The sequence below is a fragment of the Chionomys nivalis genome, chromosome 26 (assembly GCF_950005125.1).
Source record: "Chionomys nivalis chromosome 26, mChiNiv1.1, whole genome shotgun sequence".
Classification (NCBI taxonomy): domain Eukaryota; kingdom Metazoa; phylum Chordata; class Mammalia; order Rodentia; family Cricetidae; genus Chionomys; species Chionomys nivalis.
In genome coordinates this window covers 9,062,209-9,088,389 of record NC_080111.1, presented here as the reverse complement: position 1 = coordinate 9,088,389, position 26,181 = coordinate 9,062,209, and the positions used below count along the sequence as shown (strand labels likewise).

Below are 26,181 nucleotides of genomic sequence, written 5' to 3'. Positions count from 1 at the left end.
TCTAGGTACAAAAGCTTAAGAGTTCATGTCTGAAGACTCACGGAAAAATGCCAGCCCTACATTGCCAGTTATCTGGTAGAATGTGTGAGTCACACAGTGCTCCAGACCACTCACTACTGGCCTATCTGCTGCTGGCCAGTACTGTTGCTTTATGTACATTCAAACAGAGATGGATTATTATTTCTATGGCACACATACATGCATACATATAAACTCTACTCAAAATTTCTCGAATTCTAAGTGCCACAGTTGCTGCCTTACTAAAAACATTTATTTAAAAATGTTATTTGTTTCAACCAACAACCTTGCTTCTGGTGTTTTATTTAATTTTTTTATTATTAAGATGTTTTCCCATAAAGCAAAGAAAACCAGCCTACAAATCACAATCCAGAGAACCCAGGCAACAAAGAGGACCCTAAGAGAGACATACATAGATTTAATCTACGTGGGAAGTAGACAATGTAGAGCTCAATAAAAATCAATAAAAACAATAGATGCTCAGTATTCACAACAAATACCGGAGGGAAACACTTACTGCAGGTCCCGGACGACCGCGTATGCCCGTTACCTGAACACCAAACAAGAAAATTATGAAGGTAAAGCTTACAGAGACTTGGAAAATTCAACAGTCTAATGAAGAAGAACAAAAGCTCGGTGGAATCTTTTTAAGGATGAGTCCAACTACTTGCACTGCCTCTTAACTCTGAGTTAAAATATCACCCATTTTGAACTTTAATACAGAAATATAGTGTTTGCATGGAAATGGATACATTTTATTAAAACAATAAATTCACATTGATACAATACATTCACATTGAAGACAGGGGCTCTATGCCAAATCTTCACTCTCAGGGCAACTAAGTGACCTTGAACTAACTGCTTATTCTCTCTGTAGTAAGTTTCTTTAAATGGAAATTTATATGCAGGCTGAAACGCAAAATGGTGTGCGTGAAACAATCTCACAGAATTATGTGGAATGAAAAAGTTAGTCAAATATTTAAAATCTAAGACACATCAAATATGAAAAGGGGAAACTATAAGAAATGCATACTTTTAGCCGGGCGGTGGTGGCACACGCCTTTAATCCCAGCACTTGGGAGGCAGAGGCAGGACGATCTCTGTGAGTTCGAGACCAGCCTCGTCTACAGAGCTAGTTCCAGGACAGGCTCCAAAGTTACAGAGAAACCCTGTCTCGAAAAAAAACAAAAAAAAAAAAACAAAAAAAAAAAACAAAAAAAAAAAAAAGAAAAAAAAGAAATGCATACTTTTGGGTAAATTGAGAAAATAGGGTTTTCTACCTAATAGCTACCTAGTTAGTACCTATTGCTACTTAATAATTAACGAGTGTAATCTTTTCACTTAACAGATCAATGAAAGCTGCTATAAAAATCTATGGTTTGAAATGATAGCAATTTTGTCATATCCATGGTGTACTTTCTGGTCACCAGCAAGAATAATGATGTCCTGAGAATTCTGAATTAATGTGGAATTTCGATCAGGATCAAGGAATGACACACTTCCAAACGTGTGGAACACCATTATATACAATTCAATATACTTCATATTATAAGAACATGATTTTTTTGTATTATCAGTCATGTGAATATAAAATTTAATGTTATAAAGCATACATATTATATCTAATACTGTATTCTGCCTTGTGCATGTTATATTAAACTTTTTCATTATAAAATAACTTTCTTTTTGAAAGAAAGCAATAATAAATGACTTCTATAGTTATGCTTGAAAATTGTATATATATATTGTTTTTTATATATCAATAATATATACTTACAACAGGCACGAGTCCTGGCTCTCCTTTTTGTCCCTAGAAAGATTTTTTTAAAAAGAAGAAACTAATTAATAAAATATAGCTTATTTTGAGCAATAACATGTCACACTAGTCTACAGAAATACTGGGAATGTGGATAAAACGTGAGCAAGGAGAACGAAGTTAATGTTCCATGATCAAGGCATTTAGTCAGACATTCTTTGTGAAGACAACATCTCCAGAGATGAGGACCGTGAGAGAAATGGAGCACATGAAATGAGAAGGGAGAAAACCTTCGTTTCACTTCGTTTTTCATAATAGCAATAGCAGAAAGCTGATCAGAATAAGAAAGAATCGGGGAGAAAGAAGTAAAGACAGCATCACTGGGACATCTCCCCATAGAGTGAAACCACAGAAGAAACCCAGAGAGCTATGTGTCCGAAGAGGCAGGGTATCATCATCGACATAAACCATTCTTGCCCCTCGTGTTCCTTCCATAGACTTCATGGCGAACATCAAAAGTTACAGATGCTCGCCTCTCATCAGAAGAGAAAGCACGGTTGTTCTAGTGTGTGCTTCTCAATCTCTGAGGGAAACGTTGGAAAAAGCCAATTGCATAGCAAGAGACTGCCATGTCAATTTATGAACATCAGTGAAGGAACAACAAGGAAACTAGACGCCAGAGGCGTTTCGTTTCAACAGTAGGCCTGTAGGTTTTTGACGTGCATATACTGATTTTATGATCTCAGTAGGTAGAGTATGGGTGGCCTAATATCTGTGTTTTTCCTCATATATTAGTGAGTGTTATCTGTGTCAGCATTTGTCCTCCTGTGATTTGGGGCTCCTTGATGTCATCATTGTCTCTGCCTGTTTTGCTTCCTGGGTGATCGTCCTGAGCCAATGAGTTCCAATTAGCACATTACAAAATGTGCTTCTGTTAAGCGTCTGAGGAGAGCAAGCATGACTTCAAGTCACATCCTACGTGGATGGACCGCAGGAGGAGTGAGTCGGAGCTTTTTTAATTTCATATCTCGCATATATTATTATATCATCTAATTAGAAAATCAAATACATGTCTAGAAGGGAATTCTGCAAGCAGAGGAAACACACACTAGATTATCTCACTCAGTACCTCGGAGATATCCAGGGTTACATGTCTGACTGCCCCCATGGTTTTCACGCCCTCGCTCATCTGGTCAACGCTGCGCTGCTATACCCTACGCTGACCTATAATGGACAACCCTGACTATCCATGCTTGGGTGCCATCCATGATTGACATGTAAGAGATGCTGCTAGAAGCTATGTGGGTTAAAAGTCATACTATGTTTTGAGTACTGTTCTTTTTTTTTTTAAATCTAGGTCACCAAATCGTATACTCCAAAGGGGAAAATCTAATTTTACCTTTCCAATATTACCTCACACATGGAAAACTGATGCAGCTTTAAAACTAATGATTTCAATGATCATCATGACAGACTCAGAAGCAGGACACACAATACAGTGATCACGTCGGTTGATCTGAGTCTGGAGCAGGTAATGCATTAGAGCAAAGACGTGGCCCTAGAGCAGATAGTTACTAGGGAAACAGTTATGACTACTGCTGTCCTCACAGACAAGAAGGTCTTCTCCAGGAAAATACCTTCTTCAGGTAAGGTCCTGAAGGTGAAGGAGGGTGAAGAGGGCAAGCAGTATGCTTTGGGGAAAAAATTAATTTATTTTGGATCAATTAATTATCCTCCAATGGAGAGACCAATTCATTAAAGTAGAACTCCCCTTGCTTTCTCTCCTTCCCCTTCCTCCTTCTTCTTTCCTGTCTTTCCTCCTTCCTTTTCCTTGGTCTTCCCCTGACCACAAATGTATGTCAAGTTTCTAAGGCACATGAACTATTTACTAAGTACAATGATTAGGATGGAAACAGCAGAACGTGTTCCCAAACTCCTAATGTAGTTCACAACTTTCGGATAGGAACGGGCAGCTGACAAAAACTAGCTCAGTAGTTGAAGGCTTGTCCAGTATATGGAAAGCCCTGACTCTCCCACACTGAAGACAGAAGAGACAAAGGAACTGTAGAGTCAGTAAATCAGTGGCCTCTGTAACTCTCAGCAGTCGAGAAACTGTATCCATTCAGTCTCCGTGTATTTCAGGTTACCTTACACCCCACACCAAACTTCCAGACATTTCAAAGCACAGTACTGTGTGGATCGTCTCAGAAAGAGCTTTGCTTATGGAAAAGAAACAATACAAAGTAAAACTCACCTTCCTTCCTCTACCTACAAAAAGAAAAGAATAAACATATCATTTTATGGAGCAATGACTATGAAAAAACATGCAGCATATATGCTTTCAATCGTTTATTTCTTATAGATATAGATTTCAACACAGACAGGCTATCTCCGCACGAATATGGTTGAGTGCAAAAACTGCCTTGAAACAATTCTAACAAAAGAAATTGCACATATATTTGGATTATCCTTATGTGGTCATAATTTTCTTCACAACATTTACAGCGATCCCAGTGTTAGCAAAGCCTAGTAATTTTATCATAAATTATATTTAGAGTTGTCTGTTGTTTTTAATACTTTAAAAGAGTCAAGAGGTTTAGTTCAAATGCAAATTGTATTGAACATCCAGCTCTGCAGTGGAAATCTGTAACCCATGTTACGTCCTCTGTCCCGTGTTTCCTGGTCTCAGTCAAGCCATCAGAAGTCACTACCATTTGTTTCGTGTATGTAATCCTCATAAATAAGCAAATGATATCAGGTACCTAATTTTTCCTTATTCTCCTATCCTTGTCTGCATATAGTAATAGATATTTACATCACACAAACCTTTGCATAATTTGTTTTCCTGTTCGCTTTTCAAATCAGGATCTCATCACATGAATTCAGTACAGTCCATTTAGCAGCATTAGTTTCCCCACAATAAATTATTTGGATTGTTTCTTTTTTTTTCTAATTACTAAAAATAGCTTATTACCCTGCCATAATATTTTGAAAAATGGAAGTGAGAGAAATATAGAAATTGGGATAATTTGGGGTTTTGAAGGACTAGCCACAAATCATGTCAATTATTATAAATGATGTGAAATGAGTAAATATGACCACCTGTAAGTATATTTGCAAGGCAAATTTCCTTAAATTTGAGGCAATGGATAGATAATTATAATTTGACATATTATCAATATACCACCTCCTGAGGTTGCAGCCACTTGATCATCCTGTATTCAGTGAACAAAACTCAGAATAATTGCTGGTAATACAGTGTGCTAACAAACACCACTATATTGTTCAATTTGCTAGATGAAGCAATGTGACTGATTCCCAATTTTGATTTTGAGGAACTTTGACAGGTATCATACTCAAATTTCCTTTAAAAAAATATGTCATTTCTTCTCCTATTTTTTGTTATTGAAATTTTATTATTTGTAGCTGAAATTTCTTTCTATTTAAAACATTGTCATCCTTTGTGACTTGAATTACAAATTTACTTTATTGCTTGCATGCCAGCGCGTTGTAGAATACTGTTTTGAGGTGTGTTGCTTTTGTTCGTGCTTCATTTGTTTAACTCTGCGAAGCTGTGATGCTTTGCCTGCCTAAAACACCTGATGGTCTAATAAAGAGCTGAACGGCCAATAGCGAGGCAGGAGCAAGAATAGGCGGGGCTGGCGGGAAGAGAGAATAAATAGGAGGAGAAATCTGGGAAGAAAAGGAGGAGCAAGAGAACAAGGAGAGGAGGAATCAGGAGCCAGCCAAGAAGAAAGAGTGAAAGTAAAGACAGAAGAAAAGGAAAAAGCCCAGAGGCAAAACATAGTTGGGATAATTTAAGTTAAGAAAAGCTGGCAAGACACAAGGCAAGCTAAGACAGGGCATTATAAGTAAAAATAGCCTTCGTGTGTGTGTAATTATTTGGGAACTGATTGGCAGTCCCCCCAAAAGAACAAAGAGTAAAAGGGCAAAAACAAACAAACGTTTGTTTTTGTTTTGTTTTCCTTGTTTGTTTGCATGCTGGGAAATGATCCTAAGACCTCACTCATGATGTCTGAATACTTAACCGCTGGACTTGACCAGAGCCTGAGAAAAAGCCTTCTATGTTTCGGGATTACTAAAGAAATCTGTTATTTTTGACATGAGTAGAATTCCCTTTGATCTCGTATTTTGTCAACTATTTGTGCTTTGTACTGCTTTAAAATGTGTGATTGTTGTGAATCTAAGATTTGTCTAAAATTCAGCCATTCTAGAGGTCTTATGAAAATTAATATTCATGATAAGAATACAATAGAATGCTCACATTTCTAAGCCTTTGCTTATCTATTATAACTTCATCAGCTATTTTTTCTGTGTTGTATCTTAACTATAGATATTTCTTATTTCTATGAATGGGATATATTTTATTCTTATTATTTACATTATTATGCAACTATTTTACAAAACAAATCTATACATTTCTGCTGGTTAATTTTATGCTATACTGCCTTATGGTAATTTTTTACTCAGTTTCCTTAGGTTTTATAAATGCACACTTTTGTTTTTGTGGAAATGATGATTGTCTTCAAAGAGCATGTCTAGAGTGGCTACTGACTATCCGCCACCAGTCATGAAAAATGCTCAGGGGGAAAAATGATAATTTTCAAGTTTCTGCTCGGTTTCCCCAACGAGCGAAAAGGTTTGCCCAGGTTCTGTTAGTGCTGCAAGCAGTTTTCATCCATTACGTCCTGGTTTGCTCTGCTGCATTGTGTTAGCATCTTTGGAGACTTTTCAATTATATGCGTATCTTCTGCATAGAGTCTGCCTTTTGATATGTTTAATTCTTCTTGGTTAATTTATTGTTTTTCTCTTCTCATGGATGTCATCCTTACCTCTTCTGTAATTTGTGCACGATCCCCTCACTGTTCAACTTCCTAGCTCATCTTTCCGTTTTGCTTTTCCTAATGCTTTCACGTCACCGCACATGGATCCTGACGAAAGGGTTTTTCTCTTAGACACATTATGACTTTATTAGGTTTTGACCTGGAGGTATGTCTTAGTACTTGGTGTGCCTTATTTATACATAAAGTGCAGCACTCAGAAAGCTGTAGAATTGCTGAGAATATTGTAAGCTCAATTTGGTATGAGCTAATTTTGTTTGGATGTGATGCCTGGTCCTTAGATCTTGCTAGCCTTGAGCTCAGTGTGTAACTCAGGCTGACTTTGAACCCTTGACCCTCCTACGACACATTCCAACTCCTGAATTAAAGGCATGTGCCACTGTATCCAACTCCAGAAAATTTACCTGATCTATGACCACATATATGCCAGTGTGTTTTTGTCTCATAAATTTAGATGAAATCAGTTACCCTTACTTCATGCTTCATTAGTATAAGTCTGTTGCCATTCATTGCCTCTACTTCTCTCGGAAGGAGCTGCACTCCCCTGCACCGATTAGTGGCAGGAAGTTAAGAGATTTTGCTCTCTGACATTTGCTGACACACTCCCACTTGCTATTTGCTTATCCCCATGGTTTAATTGTACTGATTCCTGGGCCCCTATGAAATTAGGTCTGCTTCCAGGAGCTTCTTTGTCTTCATCATTCTATGACATGTGTTTATCATACCGTACAACTTTGAGTTTAAGTATTTATCTTAGGTGCATTGTTTCTGCTAAATGATATCCAAGATAAAAAGATATAAGTGGCTGTCTAATATTTCCATGTATGTACTGTTGAATACTTCATTATATTTTTGTTGTCAAATGGGATTTGTGAAAAGCAAAAGGAAGCTTTGATAATGTTTTGACAATGCTGTACAAGGCATAAAGCAAACAACTTAAAAGCTTAGTGTTGGTCTTATGTAACTCATTAAAATATGCAAATGTAATGCATGCCTGTCTCTTTGATTAACAATCAAATTGATATATATATCAATTACACTTAAATACATTTTTTAAAAAACCTTTTTAAACCCACTAATTATTATCCTTCTTTTCTCCAAGAACTTGCTTCCATTTCTTTCCATTACATCGTTCACACTAATCATGCCTTGGATTTTTGAGGTGATGTAAGATAAATTGCTAGATCAGTAAATTATATTATGAATAATTATCGTATTCTATAGGGTGAAGCTTGTACCGGAGGCAATAAATATGTTTTCTGCATTTTCCCTTGGATATTAAACAATGAAAGTCCACAAAGTATCTTAGAGACACCTTTTATATACAAAATAACAACAGCCACCTATAATGCACAATTGTTCTCTAAGTAGATATAACCATTTAAAACACGGTCCTCTGATAGTTAAGAAAGCAAGAAATCATTGTCTATTTCTATATGTTAATCAGCCTCAGAAGGGAAAATCAGGTTATCTACATGCTCCATGATGTTCATTACACTTTAATACAGGCATATATATATATATATATATATATATATATATTACTTATTTCAAAGTCATTAGCCCCTGAGGTCACTGAGTTAGTTGCTGTGATTATTCATTCAGATTGTTGAACTATGAGGGCAATAATTACTCTGAAATAAAGCCATGGACTCGATTCTGAAAGAGCTGTGAGCATGCTTACCAAAATTAGTGTCTGCACCTCCAGGGGTTTGTGGGCATACTGGACAGCACTCTCCAGCAGGTGTTATAGGATTGGCACAGCTGAGCATTTCTGGGCACTCTATCTTGTCACAAAGAATGGCACCATTGTCACAGACACAGATCTGGCATGCAGAAGGTTTCCAAATGTCTCTATTTAAATACATCTGGCCGCCTTGAGTACAGGCTACTTCTTCATCGTATTCATCTGAAATAAAAAAAGATGATAGTAATTCGTAATTTGTGGAATGTTTAAGATAATAAATTATCGTTTTGGTCTTAAAAATTCTAAGAAGTAATCTCCTAGGGCTTGAGACCTCGCTGGGTCAGGAAAGCCCCTGTTGTGCAGGCATAGGGAGCTGAGTTTAGATTCCCAGCACCATATAAAAGACTGAGCAATTGTAGTCAGTCACATATGTCTGCAACCTAGTACTGGCAGGATTTCCCAGAGCTACCTAACCACTCAACTCAGCCAACTTCAGGGAGAGATTCAGTCCCAAGACACAGATAGAAAGCAGTTGTGGAAGGTACCACTCACAGAGGGAAGGAGGCGGAGGGTGAAGAAGGGAAGGAGAGAAGAAAAGTGACTAATCTCTTTAGGGGACAAAATACAGATGGATTTATTCACATAAAACAGTGAGTATCTGTTCATCATGTAAAGATGAATGAAATACATCTGTTGTGTCCCCCAACAGATGACGAAGAAAAACATGATCCAAAGTAAGTATGCCATTTCACCAAGGAATGCTCCTCACAAGACTTTACTTTCAAAACTATGAGTAATTGTGCATAATACAGTTTGGTAAAGAAGGACAGAAAGAAACAACCTAAAAATAGAGAGCAAAAAGGATTTCAAAAGGGAATGAGTAACTTCAGTCCATGTGAACCCTAGATGACTTTACTTCCTGCAGATTTTATACAGGTAAATCTCAATCTCCAAAGAGTTCAAGCAGATTCATGTACTGAGAGAAACTTCCAGAGAATAACATATGGATTTCTGGGAATTGTTTTAAACCTGAATTGAAAATGAAATAACCATTTCCTGTCTCTTGCATTACGTTTCCTTTAACCGTGCCAAACAGAGGATATTTGTTTTTCAAATTGTAACAGAAACACAAAACTCATACAGATAACAAAAAAAAAAATCTTTACATTGAAACCAATTCATCAAAGTCATAACAAAAATAATATTGTGGGTTTTATGTTATTTTATTAATTACCTTTCTATATTTAGATTGAAGGGTTTTTTTTTTTTGTTTGGTTGGTTGTGGTTTTTTTTGTTTGTTTGTTTCCAAGACAGGGTCTCTCTGTAGCTTTGGAGCCTGTCCTGAAACTCATTTTGTAAATCAGGCTGGTCTCAAACTCACCAAGATCTGCCTGCCTCTGCCTACCAAGAGCTAGTATTAAAGGCATGCACCACCATCCAGCTGATAATAGTTATTTTTAATATTGAGAAATATGTACACGTGTGTACATGTGAAGCAACAACAGTTTTAGTTAACTTGAAAGAAAACATGTATTATATGATTAGCTTCAATAAGAGGCCAACCTGTGCGTAATAGAACACAGATAGGACCATAGCACAGTTCTGAATACTCAGGAACTTCTCAGCCCCTAGCACCCAAACTCCTCCATATGGCGATGGCAGTTCCTTTCTGATCTGCACAAAATATCCTATTGCCTGGTTCCTAGATTCCAGTTCCTTCAGTTTTCCTGTATCTTCATGGCTATCACAGACTACAGCTACCAAGGATTTTTCTTCAGAATCCCACCCCACATGGCCTTCTTCAACAAGGAGACAATCGGTTCCCTTGTTTAGACCCAGCTCCCCTCTAGAACTTCCTGCAACAGCCTCGCAAAGAAAATGGGCATCTCAAGCCTTCTAAAAGAGTTCTCAACTGGCATTTTCAATACCTCCACAGAAAGATGAAAGACAATTGAATAGAGGAATTGGGGAACACTGAACCCACAAGCTTCTTCAGATGCTGAAGTTTCAGGAATGAAACTGAAACAACAGAATAGTACCCCGATTCCAGCAATAAACAGGTCATCTGTCAAGTGCTCAGAACAAGATGGGGATGGACACCTATATCACAGCGCACCTTCAATAGCTCAGTTACCATTGCAGGGGAAGAGACAATAAGATGGTGATGGCCTGGCCAGGCCAGCCAGGACTGCACAGTGAGATCCTCTATCAATATTTCCAAACAGAAGGAAGGGAGGGACAGAAGGAGGGAGGGAGGGAAGGAGAAACAAAGAGAGAAAAGAAGAGAGGAAGGGTTGTGAGATGCAGAAACAGTGGCTGTCTCCAACCATACAGTACGTCCCAGACATGTCAGAGTGGCACACTGGAGCTCACGTCAGCAGGAAGTGATTGCACGAGATCAAGTCAATCAAAACCTGAGCATGAGCAGAGGCGGGGCTTCTGAAGCCCCACCCCTAGTTGGGGATTTGTTGGCAACTGGTGGCTTGGGGGGCAGGGAAAGTCAGGTTATTGTCAAGGATACATCCCCTAAAGCCACCCACATCCATTCTGGCACATTCAGGCAGCGCTACATGAACCCTAAATTTAAAGTAAAATAGCAAACAGTACTGGGAAAACTACGTGGTCAGGGGATACTAGAGTAATTGGAGAAGAGAAAATGGAAGCATTGATTAAATTGCATGTACGTGTATGAAATTCTCAAACAATAAAATGTGCTGTATTTGCATTAAAATTAGTTTTAAGCATTCTGCTTCCAAAATAAACATTCCAAAACATGATCCGTATAAACATGGACTCAGTTCATAATTAATTGAACTGCTACAATAAATAGATAAATTTTAAATAACTTCTGAGCCGCAATATGGTTCAGTGGGTAAAAGCACCTGTAGCCAAGCTTGAGCCCAACCCTAGGGGACTCCATGGAATGTAAGAAGAGCAGATCCAGAATTTTCCTCTGTCTTTTATGCTCAAATTCCGCATTCCCTATTTCTTCCATACAACCATGTAGACAGGCGCACAGAATAAATGAATAGACGCAATTTTCAGAATCAAAGGAACTTGGCTCATTAAGTTTCTGGTTGAGGTAGCAGCATCTACTTTCTGGTTTTAAATTCATTGCTTGAAAATTAAGTACTCTGTTAGATCAAATAGCTATTTCTCTCACAATTTGGAGGGTCAAGGTTGAGGGTTGGTAACGTTCAAACATATTGATGGGATGAGGTGGTATTGGGTATGTGCTGATCATTCAAATACTGAAAGTATATGTGTTCTGTTTTATATATATATATATTTATCACTATGGAACATCATTTATTAATATATATAGTCTGTTATATATAATGCTTTATACAACATTGTGAAGTTATATTTATTGACACAATAAAAATAAATTTGTATAAATTATTATACAATGCATTAATAATAATTAAATATAATTCATCTAGAATTATGCTATATAATTTTAATTTTTCAATAGTGTGCTATAAACAACAAATTTACATTCACATGGGTAATGAAATATTCTTAGATATCGTATATTATTACATGTATTAGTTGTGATGATATATGCAATAAACTGGAACTAAAACTGGAAAGTAAAAATACCCAAGATGGCATGCAAATTTTTAATTGGGTATTACTAAAATGTGTACAAATCACCTCAGCAGATAGCTTAATCATATTTCTGCAGCGACTTTAGGAAAGGAGGTTTGGAGAACTCTTTCTCCAGGTCACTAGTCCGTTTGTGTTGTTTGGAATACTTTTGCCTTTGTCGACAAAGCTCTTTCTATTCCATCCCTAACTTAAAAGTCATTTCTTGTTCTACATCTTCTCCTGGTGACTGCTGGGATTTTTTTCAAATAATCTGTACTGTTTTCTCTGAAAGCCAAATAAACTTGTTCTTGACCCCAAGAAGCAGGGCAGGGAGCAGGAGGAAGTGAGAGAGAGAGATTGGAAAAAAAGACTCACCCTTTCAGTCCTGTGTTAACACAAATGAGAGCGAATTCTCCCTGGAAGTCTGAGACAATATGATCTCAACTCCAGGGGCAGAGAAGGGGTCACTGTATTGCTTTCTTGAAATGGCAATGCAAAAGCTGGTTTTGTACTCAGATTCATCCCTGGGCTCTTTCTCCTGAGAATTTATAATTAAACATAAGATGATATAGACACGTAGTTGGAATGCTTTTACATGGCAAGGAGATGAAAACCCCATTCACTTCTGAGGCATGCCTTCTCCTCGCCCACACAAGAATCTGTTCCCATCACAGAGGGCTCAGTGAAGACTTGCTGTGCGTGTCTGAAGGAAATATGTGTGCACAGTAAGAGTGCTTAGAAAATAGAGCTCATAAACTCCTCTGTGTTTCTGCATGGCCATTGTGTAGAACGTGGCTACCGTCCTTTGTGTTTCTATAGGGCCAATTACTTAAATGAGAAGCAGAACAGGAAACAAAATGATGAAAAGAATTACAAAGATGTTGTCATGACATAATTATTGCATGAATACCAGCAAAAGTGTAGGAATTTTCAAATGAAATCTTGAGAAATCTAATAGTGCCCTTAAGACTCCGCTACTCATTTCAGAAACAGAATCCAGGCTCAGATCTATAGTCTAGATTTGAGTCCTAGAAAACACACACACATGCACTCATACACACATCACACACACACACACACACACACACATGTCCTGCAAATCTGTAATTTTATGCTGCTTGCATTTTTTGCTACTTATAATTTATTAATGTCACTAACATTTTAAAAAGGTTGAAATCTGGCCATATTTTTACTCTTTTCTAATTTCTGTGATGTAATTTCCCACATTTGAACTTGCAGGCTACAGGATTGCTTTCCCTTACTAAGTACTGCAGCAGACTGACTCCATTGTGAGTCACCCACAAAGACCTGGCATGGGTATCGAGACGGAGAGATGCATTTTGTTTAATCATCTTTTGCTTGAAATCAACTCAATTGCTCTATGTTTATAAAAAGTTTTCTTTTATATAGATCTGTTTTCTTACAAATCTGATGTGCTTTCGGATTTAATTGTCTAAATTCAGTACTTAATCACTAGATGGCAGGGCACACACACCATCTTTTAACAACCAACAACCAGAAAAACTAAGATGTTTAAAGCTGCCCTTTGCCAACTCTGAGCTAACATTCCCCACTTTTCCATTCCTTCATACACAGTATATGTGCAAAAGATGCCCACATAGAAGATCTCAAGTTCAAAGCCAGATGGGGCTATATCATGATATTTTATCTAAAAAAAAAAAAAAAAAAAAAAAAAAAAAAAAAAAAAAAAAAAAAAAAAGAGGTAGGGGAGGAGGGGAAAGGCTGGAGAGACGTGGGGGGGTTATAATCACCTACTATTCTGAACTTGAGTTCAGTTTCCAACACCCAAAGTTCATAATTGTCCTGTAAATCTAGTTCCAGGAAATTCAATAACCTCTTCTGGCCTACATGAGTAACCCCCACCACACACACACACACACACAAACAGCTCACACACGAAGAAGGAAGGAAGGAAGAAAAGAAGGAAGGAATCTTGAGAAATGAAAGATACATATTGAAACCTTTGTAAGCCAGAGATACGTAATTCCTAAATAATATAACTAATGTTCTTCTTCATAAAACCTGAAGAAAATAGTTTTAAGTCCATGCTCATACTACTATTATGCCTTAAAACTAAAATTGCGAATAACCTTTAACTATAGTTCACTGAAGGTCTTCCCTATAGAAAGTATGTCATGCCCTTATATTGCAATAACTTCCCCTATCTTGTTCAGACAGATGTTTGTTCTGATCAGTTTCTTCTCCTGAACTGTAAATTCCTTGGGTACCAAAATAGTGGCCATCTCAGGAATGTTTTCCTGGTGTCTTATAAGAAGGCTTTTATAAATTTATCTGTCTCATAGTGTGGATGAGGATCAAAGAAAAGTATATATTGTGAACAAATATATTGAAAAACAGCACTTTCATCTCTTAAATTTCCAGAGGACTCTTATTTTGAATGAAAGGAAGTGGGTAACTTGGTGGATTGACAAAGTGCCTCTGGTGTCAAGACCTCTGTGAGGCCAGACAGGAAGAAGGAAGTGTTGGTTCTAACAGCTTGTATTTCTGAACAATTGCCTTCCTGACCGAATTCACCTCACTCCACGCTGGGGGCGTGAAGGTCTGGGATGCCACTATTTAATGTACATTTCACTTTCCTCTTGTGCACAAAGGAAGCAACAGCCAACACTACCCCCCATCTCTCTGAACCCAGCCATGGAGACTGTCTATAGCAAGGATGAACAACCACAACCATCTGGACCTGGCTGCTGACACTCTCCAGCAAGGATGGACAACCTCAGCTCCGTCTGGCTTCCAGACACTCTTTAAGCAAAGCCTTTCCTCTCTGAAGCACCTATTACCACAGGAAAAGACAAGGAGAGCGTCATTCATTTTTCCCTTTAGCCTCCGCCAAGTGAGTGCCAGGCATGCCATGCTCTTCTTTCTCACATTTTAAAAGTCAGAAGCATCAGAAATCACCAGAGACAACTTGTTGTGTTTAAACATGAAACGCCAAAGGTCTTGGTCCTCAGCTTGCTCTGTTCAGAGGTTAGATCATGAATGTAGTAACTTCACCAATGGATTAAAGCAATGAGTTCACAGTTGAACGGGATATTAGCACACGGGGCCCAGCTGGAGGAAGTGGATCACTATAAGCTGTCATAGGATGATGTATCGTACCCCTGGACACTTTATGTCAGTTTTTCTCTCTCCCTTCAGTTTTCCAGAGGTGAGCCACTTATCTCTATACATAATCACCCTGAAACCGTCTCACCACATACAAACCAAGAAGCAGAAACATCCAGTGAGCAACTACTGAAACTTTGGAAATTTTAACAAAGTTCCCAGAAACAGGGACAGAAGAATTGTCTACCACAATACCCGAAGGTTCTTGAGCTGAGCTGAAATTCATGTTCTATTAAGAATGATTTTGTTTTATAATCTAAAGCAACATGAAAAATTTTAGAGATGTTATTAAAATCTGAGAAATTACAAAGATGATGACCTCCCCACACAATTTTAGGTCAGTCTACAAATGAAGACAGAGGTAATTTCCTTAATTCTGTCATTGAAGGTTTTTTAATCATGCACAAATGCTTTTCAGTTAACTAGCAAAACCGCTGGTCTTACTTGACTTCAAATGGAAAAAATGAAAGCAGAGACTCTCTTATTAGATACGACTTGAATGTCTTTCCATGTGCCATTTGGAAATGGGAATAAGTGTGGCCAAGTTATGAAGCTAAACCTGCACATACTTATGTGCAAGGCTCATCTACAGTTCAGTCTGCAAGAACGACTTTTCCCGCTGTTTTTGGTTGGTTGTTACTGTAGTTACTTTACTCACACACAGAGATGCAGTACATGGCTTAAGCCCCTGATTAGATGCAAAACCACTACAGAGAATGAGCTGAACCTATCCACTCTCCTCACACAGTATTCGGAGGTACTAACATACTTCATACAAGTAAATATATATATATATACATATACATACATACATATATATAGAGAGAGAGATCTAAGTAATAATTTTTGTGTAACTAAATCACTATTTGTGAGTAAACATATATAAATACATACATACATACATGCATACATATATATATAGAGAGAGAGATCTAAGTAATAATTTTTGTGTAACTAAATCACTATTTGTGAGTAAACATATATAAATACATACATACATGCATGCATGCATGCATACATATTCTGCAGCTGCCCAGCCTTTGGGCTAAGACTGAATGCAAAAGCTTTGTCTTCCTGATTTCCTTCTTCACCTGCAGGTCTCAACTTAAGGGCTACTTTCTTCATAAAGCCCATCCTGACAACTTAACGAAAAGTCTCAAAGAATCACAGACGCATAAAACCACGATACTCTAATCCACTGATGCTTGTGACTTTCTCCTTTATTTATTCTGTTTTGTTTTATTTCAGTGTATTTTTGACACAGGGTTGCACTGTGTACCCCAATCCAGCCTAGACCTGGGAGAATCTTCAATCCTTGATCCTCCTGAATGAGCCTATAATGTGCTGAGATTGTAGGTCACCACCACTGCATCCAGCCTTGCTCTCCCCTCATGGCTGCTCTCCTTTTGTTCTTTATGGAAGAGCTTTCACTTCTGTGTACATTGTTGGCCTCTTCATAATGCGATTGCAACTCTCTAACTTTTCAGCTTTTCTCTAACGTTTGCTGATAGCCTAAAACCATGCCAGGATTTCAGTAAGTCATCAATCAAGATTTGTGGAATTAATTTGGTGAATATTGTTTCATTACGATCCTTTAGGTTGTAGAATCATTCAGGAACACCCTTTGGTATGTAAGAAAGAACAATTCTTCCTAAAGTCAACTGTAGGACCAACAATGAGATATACACCATACTGGATGCAAACATGATTTCTTTTAATTCTGGACCATTCCATGATTTTCAAAGAAACACCATTTAATTTGTTTATTTCAGCTGTGGGTCATACTTGCAAAAACATCAAATAACTGAGAGAGATTGGAGTGACACTATATAGTAACATTTTCATTGCAGATATCTTAATCTAAAATGGACGTTTTGTATATTTTAATTTTTCCGCTTATTATGGAACTTGCTTCAGAGATATTATGGTAATATTAACTAGAAGAGACCCAAGTGGGTATAAAACTAGATATTTTGTCTAAGACAGTTTTTCAGAATTACTTCAAATCTTTATCTTTTCACTATCTTTACATTGTATTTTGCCTTCTCTCTCATCATTCCTGATACAAAAGAATAATTAGTGTTTATAGACAAAATGTTTATTTCAGAGGCTATGGATCGGCCTGGTCAATACAGCACTTGCCTCGTATGCTCAAAGTCCTGTGTTCCAGCTTCAGCGCCACATAGTCAAAATGGTGAAATACATCTCTAATCCAAGCAATGGGGAGGTGAAAGCAAGGATTAGGGTTCAAGGTCAACCTCAGCTACATATTGAGTTCAAAGCCAACTTGAACTAATGTAAAGAGAAGGAATATCTAGATATTGTGGTAATCAACTTCTTTGTTATAATTTGTTCTTTATTGACTTGCTACTTATTCACTGCCCTCTGATTAACTATTTGGGATTTTTTTATTTTATAATCAACAGAACAGTGTTCAATTCTTAAGGGGTTTCTGATTCAATTCATTGCATTACAAAGAGACCTATAAGACTTGGAAGAAAGTTTCTAAAGCAAAGTTAAAGCATTGCCTCTTTCTCCTCTCTTCCCTCTGAACTGGATCCAGGGGATGGTACAAGAGGCAAGGAGCACCCGTGCTTTCATTCCAAAGAGAAATTTCTAGGGTTTTTTTTTTTTCTTGTTTGTTTTGTTTTGTTTTGTTTTGGTTAGGTTTTTTGAGATAGGGTTTCTCTGTAGCTTTAGAGCCTGTCCTGGAACTAACTCTTGTAGACCAGGCTGGCCACAAACTCACAGAGATTCACCTGCCTCTGCCTCCCGAGTGCTGGGATTAAAGGCGTGCACCACCACTATCTGGCTGGGAGATTTCTAGTTTTATCAAATACTTAGACAATATAGCAAAGTAAACTTACACCAGATTTTACCCTGCTTTGCAAAGACTTCATTTCCATCATTTTGTAACTAATGCAATCAGGTGATTTCACTGAAGAACAAAAGCAAACCTCAATTTTACCTTGCATCTCCCTTCCAAGTCCCTGTCCAAGCAGACAGTGGGTTCTAAGTAAAGCTGGAATCATTACTTGAGAGCCTAAGTTCATTTCCGAGACTTTGCCCCCAGTTTACCCTTTTATAATATGCATTCCCAGTTATATGAGTCACTTTACTGTAGGGTTAAGGTCAAGGCTTGCTTGATTGAACCTCAGAACCAGCTGAACATCATTCACAGAGAGCTTGGCTATGGAGAGCTACTTTAGTGGGTGTTGGGCAGGCATAAGGAAGGGAGGGAGAGAGAGAGAGAGAGAGACTGAGACAGAGACAGAAAGACAGACAGAGACAGACAAAGAGAGACAGACAGACAGAGAGACAGAGAGACAGAGAGAGAGGAAACAGGATAAAGAAAGAAAGGGGGAGAGAAACAGAAAGCTCAGAAGGACAGACAATGGGCAGACAGAGAGAGAAAAGGAAGAGGGCTGAGACCAGCTTGCCTTGGTGGGGAAGGGGAGATTGGGAGTGGGCAGAGCTTATCTCTTAAAGGTACAGGGTTCCCAGGTGACAAGGCAAGTCAGCATAATTATAACTCTAACAGAAACAACAAAGCAATATAATGGCCTGCCTGATGATACACTATTTAGACAATAAAGAAAAATGTAGCATCTATTATTACGACAAACTCTAGATATAAAAGCTGTGGTAGTGAATGTATTCTCTCCTGCCTTTGCAGACTGAAGAAAGAAACAACGTGGCAATAGACCTAGGCTAATAGGACATTACTCTTTAAACATAAAACTGGGGCAAACTTGGATGCTGGAACACTGCTCACCTAGGTGGGAGGGCAAAGACATCAAAAACTTCAGTGATGCTAATTCTGTAATGCCTTATTTCCTTTCTCTACCGTGCTGAGCGGCATCCTTTTTATAAGGGTGAAAACCAAATCCAAAGTGGTTCCTTCCAGAACCCCTGTTCTAAGATGTGTAATAGTGTTACTCTTGGCTCATGCTGGCAATTGGCAACCGACTAGTTTTGTCTGCCAGCTCTCCGGCATACATCTGAAGAGACATGGTACTTCCCCAAATCCACTACTCCTGCTTTGATTCCTTTACCATCTTTCCCCTTTTCCCTTGCCTAAGGGGAAACAATGGCATTCTTGTTTCTAAATCTGTTGGTATGGCCACAGTAGGTGCCTTGGGAGAAGGTTGTTGTTCAGTAGTCTGCAGAATGCCCCAGAAGCCAGGACAGAGATGCACAGTAAAACAGGGAGGGGATATTTGTTGCCAATGACTAACTGGCAACTGGAGGATACACTGTAAATGTGTTTTTCCAAGTCCAATTCCATAGCCATTTTTTTCAAATTTAGATTCAGAATTCTGGATTATATCCTCATGACATTTTCCATTTTTAAAAAAAGTTATATTATGCAATGGCTAGTTTGAAAAAAAATTCCCTTGCAAGTACTAATTTAGAATCTAGTAAACAGTGAGCATTAAGATACGTATCAAAAACTCACACTAGGATTTCATTTTTAATTTATACTAAGAAAATATACTTATATCAGTTCTTTATATTGTTTGAGTCTATTTGCTGTATGCTTGATTACATCCACGTCAGAGATACCAGAGTTATACATATTACTCCAGAAAAACTTTCAGGTACGAAAAAAAAATTCATAAAATAATATTTTTAAAAAATATATTTGCCAAGGACTTTTCGAATGAAGTCCATTCTAGCCAGTTACTTCTTAAGTGATTTCAAGTAGTCACAGTGACACTATACATGCACACATATAATTAGACTTTCATCTCCTATAAGATCTAAACCTTATACTATTGTTGAATGGAGGGCAGAAAATATGAAAGAGGTGGGCAATAGGGTGAAGGTCTGCAAAATACCATTCTTTGTATTCAGTGTAACCATTTCAACCATTAATTCACAGTAACTGAAGTTATGTGCACTGGACCAACACTGAATAACACTGCCATCAATCATCAAGGAAGCCAGGGAGCAGTCGGGTAGCTAAGTAGGTTCCTACTCTTTACTGCTGAACTAATGGCTCTTGATAGATTCTGGGAGAGGAGAAATGGATGTCTTTAGTTGTGCACCAACTACTGAGTCCACCAAGTTCCAATGAATGGTTCCAGAAGCGTTGTCCGTCCTGGTTTATCTCAGTGAGTCACAAAACAAAACAAATACATCTAAACGTGTTGTATTTAAGTAGAGAAGAGAACATGGGTAAGGGTGGTGGGGGACGAAAGTGATCAACATGCATGGCTAAATGTTCAAAATTGTCTAAGACAAAATTTCATAATTGTTTGAGAGTAAGATGAAACAGATTCTTAAGCAGACCTTGAATTCCACATGGTGCCATGAAGAAGATTGTCTGGAAGGTGAGGGGGAATCCCATGAAATAATCACTGAGAAGAAAAGAAGTGTCTTATGGGTAGGCCCAGAAGGGGGAATATCAATTACATAAAAGAGGTACTACAGGGTTTTGATAAAGATAATAACTTTCTAAAGTACAACCAAAAGTTAGCGAATCGTGTAGCTGATGATTCAAATACCTAATTCCCCCCCCTCATCACTCTTGCCCTTTGTTAGACAACCAGACTTCTACTTTAGAGAGAATACAATTTTGCACAAATAAAATTTTGAAATTCAAAATCTAATGTGAAATTTGATTAACTGGATGAAATAAATGGATAATAGAGCTTGCATGAAGGAAAGAAGCCCAAGAGTATGAATTAATTTGGAAAAAAAAAGGAAAGTTAGCAGTAGACATTTTGAAAAGAGAGGCTAATGTTTAAAACTAAGATTGTTATTATAGGGATGAATGTGAGCTCTGTGCTTTCTCTTCTGTTCCTGACTCTTAATGGCCAGTATTTCATCTCCAGTTGCATGGTCTATGAAGTCACGAAATATCCCTGTTCTAATATCCGGTGAAAGTTCCCCCAGCTTTCCTGAGATCCCATAGGATATTGATGAGAAAACCAAGTCCATGTCATAAATAAGCCTTCAGATATTTGCATGAATATGGTTAGCAAATGGCTTCATACCAGCTATCATTTCCCTTTTTAGATTAGTTTATAGGGCACAGGAAATGAATTTCCCCCAGAATAGTCTGCTTTTATTGCATAAAAATGACTCTTATTCATAGCAAACAATAACAACATTGTGCTCTCTGTTTTCTTTAAACTAACCAGATAATATTTGTTTGTTTGTTTATTTTCCAAAATGTTGGGATATATGCAACTTGAAAAGTATGATATAAAAACATCAACTATGTACATTTTAAATTATATAATATACAACTCTTTACTTTCTCGCTTTTTTTAAAGTCTTAAAACTTAGCTGGTTTTAAGAACTAGCCCTAATGATTATGTAGTTGGTGTCCTTGTGGGACTCCCAATAACGGGATTCAGGGTGTCTCTGATTCTTTTACCTGAGCTTGGGAACCTTTTCGTCCTACTGGTTTGCCCCATCCTGCCTTGATGATAGGGTTTGTGTCTAGTTTTATTGTATATTTTTAGACCATATTCAGCGGATATCCCTAGGAGGCCTCCTTTTTTTTTTTAAGGGAAAAAGAGAAGGAGTTGATCTCGGGGAAAAATATATATTTGTATATATATAAATTACGTATATATATATATATATATACAAAATAAATGATTTTTTAAAAATAAAAAATTCCCTGCTTTGTTTCTGGTTTTTGCTTGTTTTCATGGCTTTATAAAAGAACCTGAAAACAAGCATCCTCTACCCACACATCACAAGTTCAACTGTCTTCTTTGTGTTGATAAGTTGGGTAAAATGGATTAGCTTGTTTTCTGGATTTGAAAGAAAATGAAATAAAAAAAAAACATGATTGCAGATGTTCATTTACAATACAAAAAGCATGCCCTTTATAAAATCTAAATGTGATCATTTGAATGTTTGCATTATAGAAGACAATTGGGTAAATTTAAACATTCTTGTGACATTAATAAAATATAGATGACTAAGAGGTCAATGTCAGCTATGAGATTTTAATGATCTCATACATGTTATGACTGGGTTGTATTATCAGATGTGACTGATCAAGAAGAAGCAGAGACCTATCTCCAGCAGTCTGTCTGATACTGTAAAATTCAACTGCAGGAAAGGACAGCATCTGTAGGTTCTGGACTGGGAAACAGAGCAGTTGATTGGAAGGCATTATTAAACCCATCTGTATATACCTAGATTTCTCTGCAAGTTAGGAACTCTAAGAAATCATTTTCTGTACCCACATCAAACCACAAGTATATCAGTTGCCATGTGCTCAACATAGTTCTACATCAGAATGTCAGTACCCATGCGTTCAACATTATTCTGCCTCATATCATACAATAAAATCAGATTGTCTGCACCTATGAGCTCTGGGTTTTGTGATTCTTGAATCTTATAACATGTAAAGAATTAGTCAGCACTTAGCAGAATTTGAAAAGTGTGGTGAGTACACACTTCAATCCATGACCTACATATGACAAATTATAAACTCTAGTACTTAAAGTTTCCAAAAAAATAGTCAGAAAATTAAAAACTAATTATTTTACAGGAACTAACTAACTGACACAATATTGGAAGTCAATTCAATTTAACATCATTGGACTTAAAAGATAATTAGAAATGTTAATAAATAGAGTTGAATTGTTTTGTTTTGTTGCTATTTGGGGGCCTGCCACCCAGCTCCCAAATAATTACAAGGAGACTTATTCTTACATATGAATGATAGGCCTTAGCTTGGGTTATTTCTAGTCAGTTTTTCTTAAGTTATCCCATCTACCTTTTCTCTCTGTGATTTTATCATTCTCTAGTCTATATTTCTTTCTTTCCTTCTTTCTTGGTGGCTGGCTGTGCGGCTGCTTGGCTGGTCTCTGTAATCCTCTCTCCTCCTTTTCTCACTCCTCACTCTTCTTTCCTCATATTTATTCTCTCTGCATGCCAGCCCCATCTACTTCTTTCTTCTACTTAGCTGTTAGTTGTTCAGCTCTTTATTAGACCAATCAGGTGTTTTAGGCAGGCAAAGTAACACAGCTTCACAGGTTTAAACAAATGCAACATAAAAAAATTCAGCACATCTATGAATAATTAAACAAATGCTCTACAGCATAAATGAATGTAACACATCTTAAACTATTCCACAGCAAGTAAAAAAAAGAAGTTAAGGTGATGATAAAATGATAAGATAGCAAAAAGAATGTTATCTAAGGGGGGCTGGAGAGACAGCACCTCCTGCTCTTCCAAAGGTCCTGAGTTCAATTCCCAGCAACAACATGGTGGCTCACAACCATCTGTAATGAGATCTGGTGCCCTCTTCTGGCCTGCAGGCAGAGTACTGAGAACACTGTATACTAAATAAATAAATAAATAAATAAATAAATAAATAAATAAATATTTTTTTAAAAAAAGAATGTTATCTAAGTGTAAGAATATACAGATTTTCACAATGGTAAAACTGTGTGATGAGAAGCTTTCATAGCTAACTTGTGATCCAATTAAAATACTGTTAATAACTTGCCTAATCAAAAGTCACTCGTCTAGGACCTGAAGGATGGATCAGTTGGTAAAATGTACTCACACGAGCATGAACCTGAGTTCAGATCCCCAGCACGCACATGAAAGCTGGACCAGAACACATCTATTACACTGCTGCTGAAGGGTTGGATGTGGATCCCTAGAGCGCACTGGCCATTCAGTCGAGCTGAATCTGTGAACTCCAGATCCAGTGAAAGACCTTGTCTGCTATGGGGAGAGAAAGTCTAATTTGGAGGTCTCCATCGGGTCGCTCCCTGAGGAGCTCAGGGAATCCCAGGAACAAGGGGAGGAAAGGTTGTAGGAGTGAGAAAGGATGGAGGACACCAAGAAAACATGACCCACTGAATCAGTTAAGCAGGGCATAGAGACTGAAACACAGACACAGGACCTGCCTGTGTCTACATCAGGTCCTCTGCATATATGCTATGGCTGTTAGCTTGGTGTTTTGTGGGACTATTAACAGTGAGCGTGGGTGTGTCTCTGACTCTTTTGTCTGCTCTTGGGACTCTTTTCCTCCTATTGGGTCCCACCTCAAAAGGAAGGGACTTTGCCTCCTCTCTTGTTTTGTCATGTTTGGTTGTTGTCTCTTGGAGGCCTGATATTTTCTGAGGAAAAAAATGGAAGGGAAGTAGATCTCAGGGAGGGAAGGGTTGGAGGAGAGTTGAGAGGAGTGAAGGGAGGAGAAACAGTGGTGGGGATGTATTCTATGAAGAGACAGTAAGAATCTATTTTCAATTAAAAAAGCTGAAATGAAAGGAGAAAGAAAGACAGTCTCATAAAATAAGGGAGAGCATTGAGAGATATAATGGGTCAACTTCTGACACACACACTCACACACACACACACACACACACATCATTCATCGTCTTTAAATAAAACATGCAAAGTTTCCTTTCCTTCCATGTTGCAAAGCAAGAGTATATTTTCAGGAAATGAGATACCCCTTGGAGGACAGCAGAGAATCATGTGCAAAAAAATCTCCAGAGGCTGAGCTGCAGGAGTCCAGTCAAAGAGAGGGAAAAGGGATTGTATGAGCAAGGAAGATCAAGATCATGATGGGGAAACCCACAGAGACAGTTGACCCAAGCTAGTGAGGGCTCAAGAACTCCGGACCAGCACCTGGGGAGCCTGCATGGAACTGAATTAGACTCTGTGTGTGGATGACACTGTGTGACTTGGTCTGTTTGAGGGGCCTCTGACAGGGGGACCATGATCTACTTACTCATAATTTTAAACTTGGGCCCAGTACATTTCTTAAAATTGTTTTAGAAATTGAACAGTTAGGAAAATGGTTTAGAAAAACTCATTCCTGTTCATCAAAGACAAACGATTACTGTCTAGTACAAGTCGTCCAAGCCCTCCTGTCCTCACTCAACCATTTCTGTGCATGTGTGTCCCTGGAGTCTCGCCACTGTTCTCTTTAAAAGGGGCCTACCGGAATGTTCAGTAGGTGGAGAAAGGGTCCCGTTATGGTGTGTGGGTGGGACCCATTCACAACGGACTGTGTTAACAGTGTCCTAGAGGAATCCTGCCCTTCCTTAGAACTCACTCCGATCAATTTGGTGCTAACCAATATCACAAACCTGAAACATTCCTATTTCAAGAGTTTAAGTGACAAGGGTAGGGAATAGGAAGACCGTGGGTTCTCCAGGACAAGAAGAACGCTTCGGAGTTAGCACGCGATATTGAACAAAGCCACTATAGCAATTAATTGAGCCTGTTAACGTCACAATAGCTGAACAACTTGCCCAGGGCAATACACCTGTGTTTAACAGCACCACAGATGGAAACCTCGGGGAGCTAATTACAAGGCATCTTGACAAGAGGCTCTTAAGTGATGAAGCCTCTTCTGAGATTTCTGCCAACGTAGCCCATATTTTGCCAGTTATAATTTTAAGAAAGGAGGTGCTTCTGTTTGTGGATGGGGAGGCAGGTCCAAGTCTTCTCTTTCAGAGCCATATAAAGCTGCAGGTTATGTTTAAGACCATGTAGTTATAATCTTTTACTTCCATAATTCAAACATTTCGCTGAAAATCAGTCGCATAAAAATTATATGTGTTTTGTGATTTTAAATACAGTGTGTCTCTCAAATGGAAGGTTTTTAATTTCATTTTAAATTTAGCCTTAATTTTAACTTGGTGCTTCTCAAACTCGGTTCTCAATCAGAAACACGGAGGGCTTTTTCTGTTGTTTTGTTGGGTTTTTTAATACTAATTCCTACCTCCTGCTCTTATTAATTCTATTTTTTGCTTTGAGTCTGCAAAGTTCTGCTTCTGAGACACTTCTCTCATGGTTTGGGTGCAGCTGTGGGAATGGTTACTGTTTTCCTCACAACACGTACTTCTACGATGGCTCTTTCATTAAATGGAGAGCCCAGATGATTGCCACGCCCAAGTATGAGGGCCTTTTCTGACTGCTTTTCACGACAATAGAGATAAATTCTAGCTGGTATTTTCTATGGAAAAGGCTGCTGCTGCCAGCTTCCTGAATATTCACCTAAGGTGAAAACCCCTTTAAAGTCAAAATGTCCTTTAATCACTAGGGCCATACAGTAAGTCAGTCAACGATATCTCTGCAAAGGTCTGGTTTATATCACGTTAGTGAGCTTCTGGTGTGAG

The 26,181-nt window shown here is 38.0% G+C and overlaps 1 protein-coding gene across 1 annotated transcript in view; it reads right to left on the bottom strand.

Annotated features, from left to right (window-relative positions):
• Col5a2 (collagen type V alpha 2 chain) overlaps window positions 1-26,181 on the bottom strand; it is a 127,352-nt gene that overhangs the window by 53,646 nt on the left and 47,525 nt on the right. Inside the window, exons 2-5 of the mRNA XM_057758517.1 lie at window positions 8,321-8,545; window positions 4,029-4,042; window positions 1,796-1,828; window positions 536-568 (exon numbers count right to left, since the gene is read on the bottom strand). Of these exons, the coding sequence (XP_057614500.1) occupies window positions 536-568; window positions 1,796-1,828; window positions 4,029-4,042; window positions 8,321-8,545 (305 nt within the window). The remainder of the gene's footprint in view (window positions 1-535; window positions 569-1,795; window positions 1,829-4,028; window positions 4,043-8,320; window positions 8,546-26,181) is intronic.